The sequence below is a fragment of the Thunnus thynnus genome, chromosome 12, assembly GCF_963924715.1.
Source record: "Thunnus thynnus chromosome 12, fThuThy2.1, whole genome shotgun sequence".
NCBI lineage: Eukaryota > Metazoa > Chordata > Actinopteri > Scombriformes > Scombridae > Thunnus > Thunnus thynnus.
Window position 1 is genome coordinate 30523479 of NC_089528.1, and position 22347 is coordinate 30545825.

General features: G+C 38.9%; 1 protein-coding gene across 1 annotated transcript in view; it reads right to left on the reverse strand.

The window, feature by feature from the left end:
- Positions 1-1504: 1504 nt before the first annotated feature.
- The window catches only part of tmeff1a (transmembrane protein with EGF-like and two follistatin-like domains 1a), a 106422-nt gene continuing 85579 nt past the window's right edge, over positions 1505-22347 (reverse strand). The window contains exons 7-10 of the mRNA XM_067606836.1: positions 18070-18129; positions 9268-9391; positions 8988-9149; positions 1505-7707 (exon numbers count right to left, since the gene is read on the reverse strand). Coding sequence (XP_067462937.1) covers positions 7623-7707; positions 8988-9149; positions 9268-9391; positions 18070-18129 — 431 coding nt within the window. The 3' untranslated portion in view covers positions 1505-7622. The remainder of the gene's footprint in view (positions 7708-8987; positions 9150-9267; positions 9392-18069; positions 18130-22347) is intronic.

The following is a 22347-nucleotide window of genomic DNA, read 5'->3' on the forward strand; positions in this document are numbered from 1 at the left end:
TGATGATGATGACATGACTGGAGGCCATATTCAACCTCATCTGTCCCCTTTTTCAACCCACAAAGTCCCAAAGCTTCTACACCTGGGGAAGGAAATTAATAATAATTGATTGTACCCTGAACTATGCTGCTGTTAATTGACTAAAATTACATAATCCAAGAAAAAAACAATATATCATAATATTAACATAATTATAAATTGCAGAATATTTTCAACCAACAGGGCAAAACCCCAAAGATTTTCAACTTAAAATAACATAAAACAGACAAGAGCAGTAAAATTCTCACATCTGAAAGGCTGGTATTTGTTGTTTAATAAATGATTTGAATGATGTAAATATTATCAGAATCATATTAGATATTTTCTGTTTCTCAACTATACTGAACCTATGTTTCAGTATTAACACATCTGGCAGCAGAGATATCCATGTAATACAGGAAAACCCAAAATATTGAACAAAAAATCAACTGAAAAGTATCATCGATTGATTAATTTATCGTAAACTGTGTGGATGTGTTGCTGGTGTTACAACATGTGTCAAACATTTGCACAGATTCTACTGTGTACAACTGTATGTTGTCCCACAATGCACTGCACTGCACTATCACCTACGTTACTTTTCTAACTGAAAATTAGCTTTTTGTGCAACTCGATTTCCACAAAGTAGATATTTTACACATCATGCAGCTCTAAGCTCTAAGTAAACACCACATACGTCACGTTTAGCGCACACGTACACGTTTACTGACTAAAGGCACAAATGCAAAGATCGATCATTCAAATAAGAAAATCGTTGTTTTTAAATCCAGCCCTAATTATCACAACAGACGACCGACGTTAAGAAGCTCTTAGTGATGTAAATGTGCTGAAGTTTATTTACGAGTGTTTGTCGTAATGTTCTTAACTTCTAAGTTCGATTGTTGAGGGGACAAATACAAATGTGATAAACTGATAATATTAATATGATGGTACAAATTCAGTATTTTTATGCACCTTAAAGCTTGACGCTATTTTGAGATTGCAGGTACTTGTACAGAAAGTAGTTTTGACTCCTGCGGGACTCCATAAAATTAACAATTTACATGTGATTTTCTTTAAGGGCTGACAACCTTATAATGATGCACATGAATTCCTTGTAAACAGTCTAAACTGTCAAGAAGATGGTGTTTAATATTAGTGTTTAAGTATGGAATTGGGTCACAGTGTCTCTGTAGAGCAAAAATAAACCAGTCTTTTGTCTGTGAAGAGTCTCCTGTGGCTGATCACACCGGTCATCTCAATAATTTGTATTTCTGCAGGCGAATCGCTCGCAGACACACACACACACACACACACACACACACACAGTGAACAAAACATCATTAATCCATCACAGGAAGTTGAATACACATTAAAATGAGAGCAGCGTCAGAAGAAGAAACACAAATCAAAGACAAACCTCACAAGACAGACATTAAAAAAAAAGAGGAAAATTTCACTCAAATGACACATCGGCACCCCGCTGTACATTAAAAAAACATGTCCTTTTTATTTTGGCAGAGACCAAAAATAGCCTCTCAAAGTCTACATGCAGAATATTAACATGTCAAACACATTCTAGTCACATTTAGAGAAGTCACGGCTGCGATGGTCGACAACAAGTAGAAACACGTTGCTCAGCGGAGGAGGGTGGGGGGGATGGGGGGGGGGGCTGACCTATGACCTGTAGACGGAGACTAAGACGTTACAGAAAAACTCCTTTGACAGAAAATAAAAAAATTATAAACATACAGAGAAGACAAACCTCCCTGAACTTGCATTTTAGACCTCAGTTCCTCCACAGATATACACCGAGAAAGAAGCTCAAATAGAAAGCTGCGTTCACAAAATCTGGTGTCACCACCGAATCATGACCTTCCATCACATGTAAATTACACATTTCTTCTTCTGTACATGCATAACAAAATGTAAATAGTCATATTATTGTACTTTTTTTTTTGTGAGCGAACATGTTAGATAACGTTACTCTGATCCACGATACAGAACCCGGGAGGGACAACGGAGAAAAAAAGAACAAAAAACAAATTTATACTCTCGATTTAATAATTCATACACTTGATTTATCTATTTCTTGTTACTTGTGCTGCTGATGTGTGTTGAACATGGATGTACTAAGAAGAATGTTGTGTGTTGTGAGTGAAGAAAAGGTAAAACTTGTTTGATTTATATTACTTTATATTACTTACATTATAAAGGATCTCAGAGATAACACAGTGTTGTGCTTACAAGCCAAAACCTGAAGTATATCCACATATCTGAGTCCAATATCAAAATAAAACCTCATTAAATCCGAGCAATCCATAGTGAGGGTGAACGTAGGACGAGAGGATGTCATGAGGGTGAATACTATTAAATTGAGAGCATGAATTATTAAATTCTGAGCACGAATTATTAAATCGAGAGCACAAATTACTAAATCAAGAGCACAAATTATTAAATCGAGAGTGTGAATTATTAAATTGAGAGCACAAATGATTAAATCGGGAGCACAAATTATTAAATCGAGAGCACAAATTATTAAATTGAGAGCACGAATTATTAAATCGAGAGCACAAATTATTAAATCGAGAGCACAAATTAGTTATTTTTTTCTCCATGGCCACTCCCGGGCTCTGTACCACAATGCAATATGTGCATTAATGTGCTAAAAACTAGTTAGCCCACTAGCTAAACTTAGCATAACTTGCCCCCATTAGCTTATTGATAATGGTAGTAAATTGTGGCTCCGTGTTGGTGCCCTTTGGTGTGTTCTGGTACCAGAGGGCCTAATGTGATCTGGTGGCCTGTATATGGCTGCCAGATCTGGCTACACCTTCAGGCTGCAGACTTTGGCTGAGAATTAGCTCCAGCTAGCTAGCAGCAGTTGGGCAGTAGCATTAGTTGGACATGTGTACTTGGGTCAATTCTGGCATTATTAAACTAGACATACCAGATTTAGTGTCTATCAGGAGGTCACACAAAAAAGGAAGAAAGTGACATAAAATACTGGAATATGGTGTTGCTTGAAGCTTGGTGACGTTGTGACTTCTTGTGGGGATACTTGGAAAGCTACCCCTTAACATGCTAGAGTTAGCAAGCCACAATAGTTAGCCTAACTGCCTAACTGGCAGGCCAGCTAGCTTGATTGCTAACCAATAATAACACAGTTTATTGAAGACTTGTATTTGTACCATCAGCTCCTGCCTCACGGTTAACTGCAGCCAATACTGTATCTCATTGTGGAGCAGTTTATACTCCAGTAGAGCGACTAAATGGTTCTACACAGCTAATATGATAGCGTCCTCCATTTGGGACTCTCAAGCTCTCTGTTACTGTCGTTAACATAGTGAATTAGCCCATCACAGTTCACCATTTTGAGCTACAAAATAGGTCTGTGAATGAATGAATTTATTATATTAATTGTTGTGACCAGCCAATATACTCACATCAATTGATTTTGGCCCATAATATTGCTGTTAGTGCTGGTGTGACTGAGCTTCTAGGCTGCTGTTGGCCCCGTGGCCATTTTAGCTCTTTTAATTTAATATTATTTGTCAGTGATAGCTTATATTAGATTAGTTTAATGTTCTTTCGGTCTCTATCAGTTCCTTTCTTATTCTGAGTTTCTTCTTGCAGTCTCAGTTTTATTTATCATCTCATTCCTAACGGAGTAAATGGCAGTCGAGTTAATGCACAGTTAATCGCTCTGGAAGGTCCTGATTCAGAAAATACTGATCATCTGTGTTCACATCACATTAGAAGAAACAAAACACTCAGACCTTTTTTTTTCATAAAAGTTGGGAGAGTTGTTGGAATGAACAAATTGCAAAAATAGCAAACATTCACTTTTAACAAGTACATTTAGTTGTGTTACTGTGAATATAACTGAGGGTTTCTGTGGGAGATACCTGACAAAACTTATAGAATATCCAATATGACTTGAACAGGTGAGTAGAGCTGTAACCATTATTTGAATAATCGATTAGTTGCCAACTATTAAATTAATTGGCAACTATTTTAATCATCAATTAATCAATTTGAGTCATTTTTTAAGAAGAAAATTTTCCAAATTCTCTGATTACAGCTTCTTAAATGTAAATATTTTCAGGTTTCTTTAGTCCTCTTCGACAGTAAACTCTTTGGGTTGTTGACTGTTGGTTGGACAAAACAAGACATTTGAAGATGTCCATTGGGTCATTTTCTTACATTTTATGGACCAAACAACTAATCAATTAATTGAGAAAATGATCAACAGATTAATCAGTAATGAAAATAATCATTAGTTGCTGCCTTACAAGTGAGATTGAGGTTTGAATACTGCTGGAACAAATACCACAGAAATCAGCTTCAGCTTCTAAAGGTCAAACTCTATTAATTCTCCAACCTCATGAATACTGAACATCACAAATATACAATTGCAGTCACTCACGTCAACGTGGTATTTGCCATAAAACATAAATTTAAATGTATTATCAAGTGTGAAAAAGCTGATCAGAAGGAACCAAAATTTTCATTTTGAGAGTGCTGAGGTGGGACAGAAGAAGCAAGACAATTCAGTGAAAATGTTTTGGAAAATTTGCAGGAAAATTATGTGATTTTGATATAAAACACACAAAAATGCATAACTGGACAATCAGTATAATAACAGGTAGTGTTACAGTAAACTCAGGGACACAACACAGAAAAGGCATTTTCATTCATGGGACATCAAGTTCCCATCGACATTGCTGGAGGACCGAATCAGATTTTTTTTGGTCTGCCATGTGACTACGTATGTACAGTATCTGTTTGTCTTCACTGTTCAGGCTAATATTAAGACTATAACATTAAAGCTAAGAGGCTTTAATGATAGCGAGGCAGCTGCACACAGCTAACACCTGCAAGACATGTATCTGATCACATGTTGGACATGATATTTATACAGTATAGTATCTTTTGAATATTGACTATCCACCTTATTACTAGTCCCGGACAACTTCTGGTTATTCATTTTACTGAACTGGCGTCAGTGGGGGTTAGCGGGATGCTAAAAGTGTCTTCGCTTTTCTCCTTGGGGAGAATAAATGACATGGGAACAAAACCTGTTACACCTTAAACAGGATCATGTGATCTTACCTCTGCCTTCTACTACTGAGGGATGAGTGTGGTGTCAGCTAACATACAGCACATAGACTGTATATAAAGATGGAAGTCATGACAGCTCCCTAAAAGTGAAGACAAAATATCACGATCGCCCCCTGGTGGCTGGTTGCAGTAAAGGTCGTAACTTTCCCAACGATGGTTTCTGTCATTTTAGGTAGTTCTTGTTCTTTGAGTGGACGATAAGACTAGAAAGAAGCTACATAAATGCAGTCCATTTACCATTCTTATGTATGTTCGATTGCAGTTTTCTGATAAGTTTGTTTTTATTTGACAATATAAAAAGGGGGTGTGACGACAAGACCGACAGTTGTGACAGCCGCTCACAAACCTCTGTCAGACGGCGGGACGGCTCAGGGGCGGTGGTGTCCCTTGGGCTGTCATCCCGCCACCCAACTCTACTGCGCAAACTCCGGCTCAAAATGACGTCACACGAGCAAGATGACAGCTTCTGGAGAGGAGATATTCTGTCTTCACTGCTGATGGTGAAGCGATCTGAAAAGCTCTGAGGCTCATCAGTGTTTCTATAGTGACAAAGACAGACCGGTTTTGTTAAAGGAGTTAGAACTGAATCTTATCTATCTGAAAGCAAGGTGCGTTTCCACATACATAAAATCATCACTGGCAGAAGGCAGAGGTATGATCATATGATCCTGTTTAAGGAAAAAGTTTGTCATTTTGGCTAACTATCGCTAGTTAGCTATAGCTAACTTAGCTTAGCACAAAGACTGGGCGCGGTTGAAAGCAGCTAGCCTGGCTTTGTCCAAAGGTTACAGAATCCACCTACCAGCACCTCTAAAGCTCACCGATCAACATGTTATATGTTGTTTGTTAATCTGCACAAAAACAAAACAACTAATCGTTGTTATACGGATCCTAATAATATTACTTCCTTCTCATTTAACTCTTGGCAAGAAAGAGAATGATTGTATTTCCCAAACTTTTTCTTTTGTGACAGGCTGTGTTCATTCATCATTTATTTCCCAAACTAACTCTGACAAACGCTGGTTCACAATAATAACCAGAGGTTGCACCCATAATTGTCACAAGGTCTCATGGAGCAAGGAATAAGGTGGAAAGGGTTATTATAGTTATTTTTCGTAAGGGATCCTTTGTGCTTGGAATGTCTCGCTGAGGACCAAATGCAAAACTAAACAAACAAAAATTTTAAAAAAGACAAAATTATTCTCTCACATTCAAAAAAAAGCCTTGATTACAGCCATCTCAGCAACTAAGACTTCTTCCAATTACATGAAAAATATCATTAAAGTTGACCTCAATGTGCATTCAGTCCTTTCAAACTGCCTTCAAACCCCCAAAACAGCAGACAGCCCTTCCTTTACAATCCTTCAGATTTACAGACAGAGATGAAAAACATTCCTGCCTCTGAGTGTTACAATCAACACGACTTTCTTCCCCTTAAAGCAAAATTATATTTTAGAAGTTTCCCCTCGTCAATGATGTCTGTGTTCTTTTTTTTTTTTGTCGTTTTCTGGCGGGGATAAAAACAGCAGACTGATTTTTTCAAACATTACACATTCCTTTCTTTATAACACAGAGTATTTCCTCCTCCCTCAGTGTCCCTCACCATGTCCTCCCTTCATCAGTCCCACTTTTTCGGATTTCCACCTTGCCGTCAGCGGTCATCGGATACCCGGCGACGCAGAGACGGCGGAGGCGTCGAGGCCGTCAGCTTTTCTTTTTAAAAAGTTAAAACTACACCACAGTACACAGTTTTCACAAGTCATGCGAATATACAGGAACTAGAATTCAGAAAGCAACTTTTAAAATAAAGGTTAACATAAGAAGTAAAAACTACTTTAAATGAAAATAATTATAATAATAATAAATTATTAGCTCGTTTAAACACAGTGAAGTATTTAAATGGAATTTCATACCAAAGAATAAGAAGTGTAAACATATCTATCTGACTGGCTGGCCCCTCTCACCTCCTACAAACAACAAAAAACAAAAAAAAACTGCATTTGGTGATCAGCTGCACATTATTAGTAAAAAGTGAAACAGAGAGGGGCGTAGAAATAAATCATTTTCAATAAATAGCACATTCCAGAGGGGCAGACATTACTCTGTTAGCCAGTTTGCCAAAGGTACCGTATTTATAAAGCATTCAACAAAACCTCTAATGAAGCAGTTAAAAGTAATTAAGAAAGCAGACATGGCAACGATGTAAAGTGACGGCGGGTTTTGTCGATTCGGCTCCTCTTGGTCTTGCGGAGAAAAAAAAAAAAGAAAAATCTTGATCGCGTAAATCGTTGCGCAACAATTCCATCCAAAAACAAAAAAAAGGAGATAAAATAAGGCCCCTTAAATAAATATTATCATTCTTCTTCTTTATTTATGGTTTCCCAGGAGAAACAAAAATTTAATACCACACATCTACTGTTAAAAAATGGTATTCCCACGTCGTAAGAAAAAACTTATCAAAAAAACGCAGACAAACACGGCTATACCATCCTGGAGTTTGTGTCCGAGGAGAAGTGTCCGAGGTTTTGTTTTTGCCGGCGGCCTCTGTTGTTTTTTGGACATTTCCTAAAGACACAAAGAGACAAAGATTCATAAAATTCTGTTATCAAAAAATTTTAGCTAAAACTTTACCTTTAATAAACTGGTTAGCGAATAACCACATCATTTTGAGATTCCTTTAATATATTTTAATAAAAAGACTTCTTTTACTGTCAAACGGCTGCCAAAAACCTCTAACGTTGAAAAGAGAAACTGATATTTTTCAGAGTGAAGTCGCTCTGAAGAGAAAAATGAGGCCAAATCAAATCCTGTTTAAGTCTCCTTTAGCTTTAAGCCTCAAACTGTCACCTGCAGCTCCGTCCTCCCTCCTGACAGACATCACACCTACACTTCAAGAGTGATGGAGGAACAACGAGGCTGCATTCACAGCTGTTCAGAGCTGTTTGTCTGCACCGATTTCTGTTTTAGTTCAGTTGGTTTGTCTGGCTGAGAGCAACAATGTTCGGCAAATAACAGGAGAGAGACATCGGAAAATGTGTCTCCACAACTCAGAAACAGGATGAAAAAAGGCAGAATAATTGTGCAAGAAATGATGTGTTTATATTACAGTTTTACACAATATGCACGTTATGTATAAGAGGATTATCATCGTGCATTATACTGTGTTATTATGTACTTTCAGTATACGTCTGCAGGTTAACAGTGTGGATTAAAGCTGCTGTGCTGGAAAATACCACCATCTTTTCATCATTATCTTCCTAACATGTGCCCCTGTTAGCTCAAAGGGATTAAAACACCATTATGACCATTATGAAACCAAATCTCTGAAAATATACATCAATATTAATAAATTAATATTTGCAATATTAGTACTATGCATGCATTTGATGACATGCATTTGTCTTTTTCATATGGTTTTCTTTTCTTTTAAAGCAAAACTATAAATAAATAAATAAACTGGAAATTTAACTTGCAATAAAATATTTTAAAAGTCCATAATTTAACACTTAATAATGATTTAACTGTTTTATTTTAAAGAGATAATTAATGGATAAGTTCATGAATTCAATCAAATAACATATAAGCTATCATTTAATAAAAACCTTCAGGTTTTCAATGTTCCTCTTTTAAATCAAAACATCTCAACATATAATCCGTTAATTTATTCTTTAGTCAACTCCAAATTTTGAGGGGAACCACTGAATAACACCATAAATTCATCATTAATGGATTTGTTAAATACCTTAAAATAAATATGTTAAGCATGTAACCCTTAAAATCTCCTTTTTTTGTTAATTAAAGGCATTTGAAATTAAAATTAAGAGTTTAGTTTTTTGTGACCTTACCTTGTGATGCACATCACCACGGCAACAATGATGGCGATCTGCACGGCGCCGATGATGGCGGCAATGAGGACGTAGTGAAGCTTCTGTCCACTGGGAACCACGTAGAGGATGTTGAAGTCCTGAGGCTCATCACACTGAGGACCTTTGTAGCCGGAGTCACATCTGCAGATTACAGGAGTTCATAGGTTCATAAAAACAAACATCTGGTAATATTACGAATATTAGTAATAGTAGTTAAAGCAGTAACAGTGTAATACAGACTCAGTAAAGAGTCACAGACCTGCAGGTGGCCATGTTGTATTTGATCTCACATGTCCCATGAACGCAGAAGCCGGCGTAGCTGTCAGCGCAGGGGATCGGTATCCCGGCGTAGAAACCGTCGCTGTGGTCCAGACCTTTGGTTTCTAAAAAAATTAAAAAACAAACAAACATAAACACAAACTAAACAGGCAGGCAAAAATCTTTTATCACAGCTGCAAACACCTGAGCATCTGATAACTGGAGCGCTGGATGATGGTTTCAGAGCAGCTGATGTGTCGTGATGAGCTGGTCTTAATCTCTCTAGTCATTAAATGAATGAAACAGCAACAGGAAGGAGGCTCAAATGACAAAACAAACAAGCAAAAAGATAACATTGTTTGGTTTATTAAGCTGAGTTCAGGCAATTTCACAGGAAGTCTGCATGTTGTTTTTACAACAGTAATTCAATCCTGTGCAGATTAATGTAATGTGTGATTATTACAGAGCAGACTGGGTGAAACCAAATGATTATTTTCCGGCATTATTAGATATAAAAATGTGGAAAAAATGAAAAAATTGCATATAAACAATCAAATTGATGTCCAGTGCAATGAAATGTGTTCTATTGCATTATGTGAGACACAATTATTCACACAGAATGCAACATAATAATAAATCACTCCGTTTTGTTGGTTAAGCAGCATGGCTATATGGATGGGAATGTCAGTTTGTTGGTCCATCACTTTGGTTCAAACTGAAATATCTCAACTATTATTGGATGGATTGCCATGAAATTTGGTACAAGCATTCATGTTCCCATCGGGATGAATTGTAATAACTTTGTTCCACTGACTTTTCATCTAGCACCATCATCTGTTCAAAATTTGTCCAATACTTTGGTTTATGACCAAATACCTGCAAAACGAATGACATTTCCATCAGCTATACTTTGTGTTTAGTGCTAATTAGCAAATATTTCATGCTGACATGCTAAACTAAGGCTGAATCCACCCTCTGGACTCAGACTTTTGTTATATGTACTGTGACGTGTTCATCATGTCAAGTCTGTGACAGCGATGGGACATCAGGACTGTTGTTTCTGTTTACTTAGTGGTGGAATAGTAGGACTATTTGCTGAATGCCAACACTACCTCAAACCAACACAACTCATGCTCTCAAATGCATTAAGAAGGCAAGAAATTCCACCAATTAACTTTTGACAGGGCACATCTGTTAATTGAAAACCATTTGGTGTACTGTTCTATAATGTAAAAAATTGTAAAAAATCAACCCTTGAATGAGCAGATGTGTCCAAACGTTTGACTGGTACTGTATATATTACATATTATTATCCAACTTTTACATGGTCATATCTTTGCTATGAACCATGTAATCATCCAAGTGAAGTCTGGTGAAGAACGTCAATTTGCATTCACTCTAAAATGGTGAACATTTTAAACATTATACCTGCTGAACATTAGCATGTTAGCATGCTAAGCATTTAGCTCTGTGCCTCACAGAGCTGCTAGCATGGCTGTAGACTTAGTCCTGCTAAACTGCAATTCCATCAATCATAAAACACAAATGCTTTACACATAAAGGGATTCTTCAATCATACGGAGCTGTCTGTTCTCAGTAATTCACTGCAGCAATAAAGAAACGGCCAACAAAGCAATCTGTGCTGCTCATTACAATGACTGATATGACTGTATCAAATTTACATTAACATTAAGAAAGCCTTCAATAACACCCTGTGTGTAAGGCTCACGATCTGACATGTTTATGACTACAATCGTGACAAGAAATGTTGGCGGTTTACAGGAATAAAAAAAATTAGAAGCGCTGTTACAAAAAACCTTATATATTGTCTAATTGTCAGGAGTGTTTGGGACACTTTCATACATTTTTTCCAACCAGCAGAATACTTTACACTTTCAGTGAGGATTATTTTAGCATAAGCCTTAACTTCTGGCCTTTTACCTAAAGACCAAAGAGGATAACAAAGGTGACGTGCAGGCCTACAGCTCAGCCAGGGCTAACCTGAAAAGGGGCATCAAGAGGGCCAAGCACAGCCGCAAGCTAAGGATTGAAGAGCACTTCAACAACAACTCCGACCCCTGACGCATATGGCAAGGCATCCAGGCCATCATGGACTACAAACCCACCAACACTTCCTGCCAAAACAGCAACCCCTCCTTCGTTGATGAGCTTAATAAATTTTATGCTTGCTTTGAAAAGGACAACAAGGCTGTGCTCCCTGCAGACCACCAGCCCCTAACCCTCTCCCCCACCAATGTGTGTGCGACACTGAACAGGATTAATGCATGTAAGGCTGCTAGCCCAGATGGCATCCCCGGACATGTCCTCAGGGCCTGCGCTTGGCAGCTGACTGAGGTCCTGACTGACATCTTCAACCTGTCACTAGCCCAAGCAGCTGTCCCCATGTGCTTCAAATCCACCTCCACTGCGCTGGTACCAAAACACTCCTCTGCAGCGAGCCTAATTGACTTCCAACCTGTTGCACTGTAGCGTCCCTCACTATCATGAACTGCTTTGAGAGGCTGGTCCTGGTTCACCTCAAATCCTGCTTACCACCCACACTGGACCTCCACCAAAGTGGCCTACTGCCAGAACAGGTGCATCTCCATGGTGCTACACTGTGCCCTCTCCCACCTGGACAACAGCAACACCTATGTGAAAATGCTTTTTATCAACTTCAATTCAGCATTCAACACCATCATCCCCGGTTACCTTAATATCAACACCTCCCTCTGCAACTGGATACTGGACTTCCTAAAAGACAGACCCCAGCATGTTAGATTAGACAACCTCAACTCCTCAACCCTCAGCCTGAACACCAGTGTCTCACAGGGCTGTATGCTGAGTCCTCTCCTCTACTCCCTCTCTACCCATGACTGCACTCTTGTACATGGCTCCAATAGCATTATCAAGTTTGCAGATGACACAACGGTAGTTGGTCTCATCAACAACCACAATGAGATGGCCTATAGGGAGACAACAACCTGGCCCTCAACACCAAGAAGACCAAGGAGCTCCCTGTGGACTTCAGAAAGACCAAAGGTGGCACACACACGCCCATCTGCATCAAAAGGGACAGAGGTTTCAAGTTTCCTGGTGTCCACATCTCTGAGGACATCTCTTGAGCCCTAAACAACTTGACCCCTGTCAAAAAGGCTCACCAGCATCTCTTCTTCCTGAGGCGACTAAGAAAAGCTCATCTGTCTCCTCAGATTCTGGTGATCTTCTACCGCTGCGCCATCAAGAGCATCCTCACCAACTGCATCACAGTTTGGTATGGCAACTGTGCTGCCTCAGACCGGAAAACACTGCAGAGGGAAGTGAAAACTGCCCAATGCATTGCCGGTGCTACACTCCTTGCCATTAAGGCTGTCCAGCACACGCATCTGTGGAGGGCGCACAGCATCGCCAGGGACACCTCTCACCCCAGCCACAGACTGCTTGCCCTCCTCCCCTCTGGGAGGTTCTGCAGGAATCTCTGTTCCAAGACCAGCAGGTTCTGGAACAGCTTCATCCCCTCAGCTGTCACCTTGTTGAACTCTGCACCATGGTGAGAGTCCCCCCAACCTCGGATTACCCCTCCAACCCCCACCCCCACCGCCACACACCTTACTCCAGTGACTGAACTTTTGCACCTTGCAGAATGACAGCAGAACCGGATCGCAGTGACATCAGACTGAGTAGGGAAACCCAGACATCCTTCACCCCTGCGACGCCCTCCAGCTCTTCCTGGGAGATCTGAAGGCGTTCCCAGGCCAGAGGAGATATGTAATCCCACCAGCGTGTTCTGGGTCTGCCCCGGGGTCTCCTACCAGTTGGACGAGCCTGGATCACCTCCAGAGGGAGACGACCAGTAGGCATCCTAACCAGGTGCCCAATCCACCTCAACCGGCTCCTTTTGATGCGAAGGCGCACACCTCTACTCTGAGCCGCCCTCCTCACCCTATCTCTACGGCTGAGCCCAGACACTCTCCAGAGGAAACTCATTTTGGCTGCTTGTATCTGCGATCTCATTGTTTCAGTCAGTATCCAAAGCTCATGATCAAAGGTGAAGGTTGGGACGTAGACCAAGCTTTGCCTTCTGACTCAGCTCTTTCTTCATCACAACAATCCGGTACAACGCCTGCATCACTGCTGATGCTGCACCGATCCACCTCAACTGCCCTGTAGTGTATTCATATTTATTCATTAATCATACCACACTTATACCACTGTCTTTACTGGTTGTATCTTCTATAGTGCATCCATGTTTATACTACTGTCTATAGTCTTTATATCTGATCTACAGTGTGTATATTGTAATCTTCTCATATCTCAAGCTGTTTACTCTGCATTTGCTAGCGTTTACATTTCATACTGTTCTTACTGTTACTAGTATTCACACTGTATACATCTTAGCATATCACTCTATTCATACTGTTTATTCTGTTATTACTGTTCATACTACATATATCTTTGCATATTCATACCTACCCTTACTGTTTATTCTATTCATATATTATACATACATACATTACACTTGCACTTCTGGTTAGATGCTAAACTGCATTTTGTTGTCTCAGTACTTGTACTCTGTGCAATGACAATCCAATCCAATCCAGGAATCTAAATCTAATAATCACTAACTGCTCTGCCACGATACCTTTACTGCTGAATTACTGCCGCTGTAATTGCAGAGTCAACAAATGTGTCATTTTAACATCCCGGGAATCTTTGTAACACTGTTCTCCAAACATCCCCGAGTGCAGCTGAAAGGACGGCATCCAGACAGAAAAACATTAATGACTGTAATTTGCTTGACAGCCCACATTTAGCTGTTTTTATTTCTCAAAAAGACAGTGACACAGAAATGATCACTGTGCAGCAAACGATGAGAGGAAATCTAGCAGCATCTCCTCCGCCTGCACGTCTTCTGTAGGGTTTGCTGTCTTTGTTGTATATTATTATTATTTGATGTTATTTTTGTTCTGGTGTGATGTTTTTTTGGCTTCATGCTCTCTGATTGGGGTTTTTAGCCAAGATTAACAGCATGGTTCCAGGGATAGAATTGTCTGTTGGTCCATCACTTTGGTTCAGACTGAAATATCTCAACAACTATCAGATGGATTGTTATTAAATTTTGTACAGACATTCATGTTCACCAGAGGATGAACCCTTGTAATCCCGTTACCTTTCCTCTAGTGCATCCATGAGTTTGACATTTGCAGTTCAGAGTGACATATCTCAATAACTATAAGATTGGATTGTTCTCTGACTTTCCCTTCAGCTCCACCATGAGCAAGAACATAGTAAGATTATCTGCTACAATTAAAGCTGAAAAACCTGAAGACAAGCTAAAGACTACAAGGACTGGACATAAAGATTGTTTCCACCCCCCGGCATCGATTTTTTTAGTCTTTAACAGTCAGGAAGGAGCACAAACCCTTATGACTGAGTAATCGCACAGACAACAAACTGAACCACTGTTTTGTAATGTGTGGTGTTCTGGTGGTGGACCAGTCCGAAAATTCTGCTAGAATGCCAATTATCATGTGTTCTTGAACCAAAACAAACTGTGAATGGCAACCCTGTCTCCTAGAAACTACATTAATATACAACAAAATCGTTTTCCCAGTTACATTTATGTATTGCTCTAAAGTCCTTAGTTTGTGTAGAAAACGGCTCCAAAGAGTAAAAATAGCAGTAAGTTAGTAAACCGCCACTGTGCATACGCGGGAACATAGTCAAGAGGTTGTAATATATTACACAACTAGCTAGTGAAGCTCTATAAACGGGACTGCGTTTCTGAGCGTGCATAGTGGCAGGTTACTGTCTTATTGCTATTTTTACCCTTTGGAGCCGTTTCTAAACAAGCTAAAGTAACCACCGTTTTCAGGAACCAAAGAACATGTCGCCCAGTGCAGCGGTGTGGCTCACTGACCTGTTTTTAGTTTTTGGACAACAATGGAGGTCTACGTTACAGAGGAATGAGATATATCAAGCTTTGGATACACACACAATACTTATTAGTAGATCAATTAATTGTAGGTTTGGCTTCAAACATGAGATTTATTGACAATAAAAAAAATAAAGAAAATCACCAGCCTCATCCTTTAAATAATCAATGATGCTGCTAGCTAGCCAGCTAATGTTACCCTGAGTTTAATGCCTTTTCATTAACATTTTCTTGTTCAATATTGCTATTAAATACAATATAGTGTTAATAAGTGTCATTCAATTATAGTTGTAGATAGTGACTGATAGCAGTTTGATCATAAACATAGAAACCAAAGCAGATACTGGTAGCAACTTGGTTTGGAGTTAACATTAACATAAACACTGTGAAACTATGAAACCTCAAAAACATTGCTCCAGCTCAACTGCCTGCAACATTAAAACATGCATCACCAATAATAATCCAAAAATATAATATGTATAATAATATAAACCTCTGCAGGAGGCCGTTTTGCACAATGAGTACTTTTGATAATAATTTTGTACTTTTACTCAAGAAAAAGCTTGAATATATGACTCATAACTGAGTATTTTTACACAGTGTTATTGTTTCTTATACTCAAGTAAAAGATATGAATACTTCTCTAAACAACACATTCTTCAGTCTTTGGGAACCTTGAGTGAAAAAAGCATCTGCTGAAGGTTAAAAAAAGGGGACATAACTATGGTTTTTCATGTATTATTGAGTTTGGATGATTTATTCACTTCAAGGACACGTCCAATGACAGGATTTTATTTGATGAAGGTCATCATCATCACCTGGACGAACCAGAGAAGGAAACACTCTCTCAGCTTTTCTGTCTCATTTTATCAGAGTCGGAAATGTGCTGCTCCGTCCTTCACAGTTTGTGTTGTTGACAATGCAGCAGATTAATCCGATCCTTCCATTGTCTGTCTTAAAACACAAAGTGAAGGAACTGACGGAGCTGCGGAGGAATCATTCTCCCCCGAGACGTTTTAGTCACTGATATCAATGCACAGAGCGAGCTGCGGATAATAAAAACCCTTTGGATTCTGTTTCATCTCCTCTTTGATCTCTAAACTCATCGTGCATGGTGCAGCCGGGTGGGTAACACACGAAAAACACCCTGCTCCACCATAATCTGTGTGTTTACTTATGAAAAATGACTGTGCCAAGGCTTAATGAACAGCGTACTCAGATTATTTTCAGTATCAGTGGAGAGTCGGAGCTGTGAGGATTTAGATTCTCCTGCTCTGTTTCTTCCTCCTGTGAGAACGATATGTGTTTTAGGAGATTTTCATTAAGTTTTATCCTGCGGTTATTGCTCCTCAGCAGGTTCAGACGCAGGTTAACAGGCTGCTGAAAGGCCACAGGAAGTTTTACCATCAGCTGCATTAAAGGCAGTAAAGTGGATTTACAGTGTTTTATATAATCCTGAAAAATGAAGTCTCTGAGGTTGTTAATGTGTTGAGTGATTTTTTAATGATGCTTGAGGCTTTTAAACTTGTTTAAACCTTCAGTGATAAAATATATAGAATTTAAAACTTGGTTGGTGTTTTATCATTTCTTTTCAGGGAAACTTTGCAACATGTTTAAAATCTTATTATGATTTTCATTTTGTTTATTCTTTATTCACTGTGGTGCGTTTTTATAATGGAGAAAAGACATTTATGAATTAAAAGTTTTATAAAAGACAAAAACAACAACATAAGAATGAATTAAATACTTCCATTGAAACTGTCGTCGGCTCATGGAAGCGGTGAGAATGAGTTTTATTTTTATGACTGTTTTTTTCTTTTTGAGTGTCTCATCATGTATGACAGCGATCCATTTCTGCACTTAAGACTCGTTTTTCACTCTCAGCAACAGAAAAAACACTTAACACAAGCCTTCAGGAACTCCTGCATGTTAAACTGAGCTAACTAAACACTTTGACTGACTCTAACAGGCTGGAAGAAACTCGCTAGCCACAGCAGTCGTCTGTTGAGGCAAAAAAGTGATAAAGCTGATGTGATAATATTCCAGAGTTGTAAAATCCTGTCTCCCCTTAAAATCACGAGGGCTTCACGATACAACATTGGGTTGTAACTGTAGCAATCTGTTATTTTGAGCCACTGTTACAAACAACAAAACTGTCATAAATGTATTGTTTCTTGTATAAGATGATGTGCGTATGACATTCGAAAGATACACAAGTTATTAACTATTGATAACAAACCGTGACGTGTAAATTTAAGCAGATTATAACCAGCTTTAGTTTGGTAGATAACCCGACACTAAATCTGGGTCAAAGCAACAGCTTGCCTTGAGTGGCTTTCTGTGGAACATTAAGTCAATGTTGTTCAGGTGCTATATTGACCCAAACTGGGCAAAATTTTAACCCAGTGATTTGTTTAGTGGGTACAAACAACCCATAATGCAACACTCTGTGTAGGAGCCTTTTTGTCTGGTCCTCGAATGTAAGACGACCTTCACTTTTTCAAACATAATTTCTAGATAAAAAATCCTCTTGTATCTGTACCAGTATACTATTTTAGTTTATAAGTTCACTAACCACAGACACCTGACTGTCTCATGGACGTTTAACCTGCAATGGTCTGTGGGCTTATGGGAAATGGTGTTGGTTAAAGGATGCTAAAAACAGAAATATTGAACATACTTTCCTAGATGACCGTTCTTACTTAAACATATGAAGTGAACAACATACTGTTAAGTAAGGTTACGTTCTACGTTATTTATGTTACTACAATTAACGTCGGCTCGCTATAATGACGCTGTAATCCACAGTGAGTCATGTGAACGCTGCTTGATGGGAACTTGCACATTTTTTGCTGGTCATGTTCTTACCTAAGACGTTTACTTTGAAAGGACTGCCGTCGTCTTTCTTCCCCAGTTTCTCTTTGTCAGCTGTGGAGGAAACAGATGAACAGAGTCAGCTACAGACAGACAGACAGACAGACAGGGAGAGGAAGTCTAAACCTTTGTCACCTGAAGGTTTGACTGCCTGTTAACTGTCTCGGAGCATTTTGTCTAATCTGTGTGTGTGTGTGTGTGTGTGTGTGTGTGTTATGTCTTCAGGACAGTCTGAGGGAAGTAGAGGACGTTGGAGGATGTTTACTCGCTGTCTGTGTCTCGCCATGTTTGTCAAAGTCGAGGTGGTGAAGGGTCAGTCTGAGCTTCAGTGTGTGTGTGTGTGTGTGTAGCAGTATAATATGTATGTGTGTGTGTGTGTGTGTGTGTGTGTGTGTGACAAGGAATAAACAAACAAACAAAAAGCAGCGGGTTTGCTGTGTTGTTGTGGTTATTTTTTCTGTCGACGGGCTTCATGTCCTCATGCTGTCTGCAGCATGAAGGAGGAGCTGCTGGGAATATTAAACAGCATACACACACACACACACACACACACACACACACACACACACACACACTCATCCATTTTTAATGCTCCATCATTCCTGAAGAAATATTGACAGAAGTCTCTCCATCTTCCTCCCTCTCTCTCTCTTCTCCCTGCCACACCTCTCTTCCTCCCTTCTCTCTCCCATCAATCCCCGTTTCACACCTCCCCTCTCCTTTTTGCTCTTCCATTATATCTTTCTCTCCTTCATCCTCCCTTTATCTCTCTCCCTCCTCTCTCCCCTCCCTCGCTTTGTGTAGACTTCTTTGTGTTTATAAAGCACACACAGAGAGAGAGAGAGAGAGAAATACTGCATAAAAGAGAAGAAAAACAAAGCTGCTTTCATTATAATTATAAAAACATGAACAGTGAAAGCATCTACTGTATTTCTATTTCTCATGAGTCAGACTCAACTCCGTCGCTCTCTGTGTGAACACAGATGTCGACATGTTGCTCTGCAGTAAGTGTCACGATCTCTGAAAAGAATCGTCTTCAAATTGCATGACTCAATATTTTTTTATATTAAAGGATATATATATATATATGTATATATATATATATATATATATATATATATATATATATGAGGCTTCAGCAGTCTGAGTTAGTCATATCAAGTGGATATCTGACACATTTACAGTCTTTTTAGCATCAAATTCCCTCTTTGTGTTTCCTCAGTGTTTCCCTGTTGAGCTGCAGGTGGAAGTATAGTAACAAATGGAGGAACTTTGACACTAAAAAGACTGTAACGTTGAAAGATATCTACTTGATTTGACTCATTTGAAGTTTCATATTAGCTTCAGATAAACTGTTAAATACATTTTTGTACAGAAGGAGGACTGTTGATTTTGTCCTTCATCACTTCCATTGTGAGGTCATTATGAAAGGATCTTCTAATGGTCAGTATGAACAGGAGGAATGATTAAAGCAAGAAAAACATGTTCATTTGGGAACCTGACTGTTGTTTTACGACAGACTTGAAAAATTATGAACTTGTCTTTTAACCCTGAATGAAATGACTCCTGAGAAAGAGTCAATCATACTGACAGAATTATCACTCAACTCTGCAGCTCTACAAAGCTTTTCAGCCTCTTTTAGCTCCTAGTTTTGGTTTTATGAAAATATTTACTCTCTGGTTTAGTCTCAAGCCCCTTTAAGACATGCACCGCTTTATGTTAATTTAATGGAAGTTCAATATGTCGGTCTCTGTCTGAATAAACACTTGAGGCACTTTTACATAAACAACATGTTGCTCTGCATCTGCTGGACATGGAAGTAAGCAGCTGTCTGCTAACATGTTAGCCACAATTACTTTATAAGCTAATAACATGTCAGATGTTGTGTTTTAAATTTGTTCTGCTGCCACCAAGTGGATACAACACACAAATACATAGAAAATAATGTAGCTTTAATGAAATTGAAAATATAAAGGACCAAGAATAGAACCCTGAGGAACCCCACACGTAACTACAGACTGTTAATGGGATAATCATGTCTGCTGGATGTGGAAGTGGGAGGCTGTTTGCTAACACATTAGCTATTATAATTTTACAAGGAAATATTCTATAAGAGACCTTTTTCTGGAGATCTTTTGCCCCCTAGTGGCCAAAAAATGACTAACGCAGCTTTTAAGAGCTAATCGGTTAAAGGCCTAAAGTCAACTGATCATTACTGCAAACATAAGTCTTTACTTACTAAGGCTTTACTTTATTTCACACTTAAATTATAATTTATACCTTTAAGATCAACATGTATACTGAATCTTATGTCTCCTACAAAAATACAGATCACATTTTTATCAGCTGAAGGGTGAATTTCAGTACAAGATAAAGACGTCCTGGTGGTCAAGCAAGATTATTTATATAGCACCTTTCCTACAAGGTTTAAGTCAGAGTACTTTACAATAAAATGAAGAAACAAGATAATAAATAAAAACACACAGATTAAAACAAGTGCAAATACTTTGTGATAAAACCAAGCAATTAAATGAATAACAAGCAAAAGAAGCTGCAATAAAATATGGAAAAGATACGAATAAAACAAAGGAAGAGTGATAGTTAGTCAAAAGCAATGTTGAATAAATTCAATAAATTGTTGTTTACAGAGCTTGCATTTCTTATATGCTTGGGTAGAGAATTCCATAATTTTGGTGCATAGTTAAAAAAGGCTGAGCTGCCAATTTTCTTATTTGTGTCATAGTTTTTATTTTAAAAAAACAGCAGCAGAGGATCTAAGAGGCCTTGAAGGATTAAAAATGACTTAGAATTAGTAATGTAGGCTGGTCCCAAACCATTAAGAGCCTTGTTAATAAGTAAAAGAACTTTAAAATCAATCCTAAAAGACACTGAGAGCTAAAACTGTGGTGATATGCTCCATCTTTCTTCTAGTTAAAAGCCTGGCAGCAGAGTTGTTCTGAATTAATTGTAGTTTATTAATGGATTGTTTTGGAAGACTGATGAAAAGAGCATTAAAGTGGTCTAATCTGCTTGAAATAAACGCATGAACAGGTTTTTGGCATCTCGTGTGGATAGGAACAGCCGTACCTTTGCAATATTTTTTAAAACAGAGAAAGCTGCTTTGGTCACTTCACAAACACCTTCTTTATGTTTTTGTGAATCAAAGTGTTGGCTCAATGCCCCGAGGAGACAGCAGATCAGGAGTGAGGGCAGGTGCTCTTCACATCAGGGTGCTAGACATATCCCACCACCCACCACCTCCCCGAGCCAATCAGACGCTTGGTCACCAGCTACCTTACAGCCATAGCCACTGACAAGAAATCCATAAATCCTGCCGGGTTAGCATCTCCTGCCATCACCGACAGAGAGAGAGCAGAGTGTGTGTCTCCAACAAGACGACACACTGTGATTCAAGGTGAGTCCATCAACATAAATCAGATCTTAGAAGATACTCTGAGGATGTACTGAGACTGGAGGAGCTCTGGGTGTTGGCACAGACTCTGAAAAACATCACGGAGCAAACTGTGACTGCAAATGAGGTTTGTATCTAACACTCCCACCACCACCAGCCCTCCTCCTCCGAAAGACGACCCATCACACACACAGAAAAACCCAAATCATTCAGTGATAGATCAGAAGAGCTGACGTGACTCACTTCTGTGCTTTTATCTTCCTTGTTAAAAGCTCTTGTGCGTATTAAATCTACAATAATTTCATGTTTTTGTCCACTAGTTTTCAGCAGAAACTAGTAGTGAACACAACACTGACACATAAGTTAATATATTGAACTTGTTGGCAAACAGTTGCCTATTTCCACATCAAGCAGTTACGGAGCAACATTATCATGCGTGTGGAGTCGTGTTTCTGTCCACCTGTTCAGTTTGATAGTCTTGTTGAAGTATTCTTTCATCAGATATACACTCGCTGAGCACTTTATTAGGAACACCTGTGCAATCTGATGCAATTCAGTACAACAGCTCGGCAATAAATTATATTCTAGTGTTGACTACATTTACATGCACAAAATATTCCGTTTTTTTGCCCTTATTCAGAAAAAGACAATATTCCTACTGAGCTGTTTACATGGCTAATGAAAATGAATATTCCGCTAATAATCCTGTTTACATGCAGAGGGGTTTTCAGGGTTTCCCTCTGCTCTAGTGGGAACGGGAATCACAAGATCTCCGCAGGCAGTGAATTAGAAAAACATTAGTGAGCTGCTGCCTGATATTTATAAGTGATATTGATATGACTGATATTATAAATGTATAG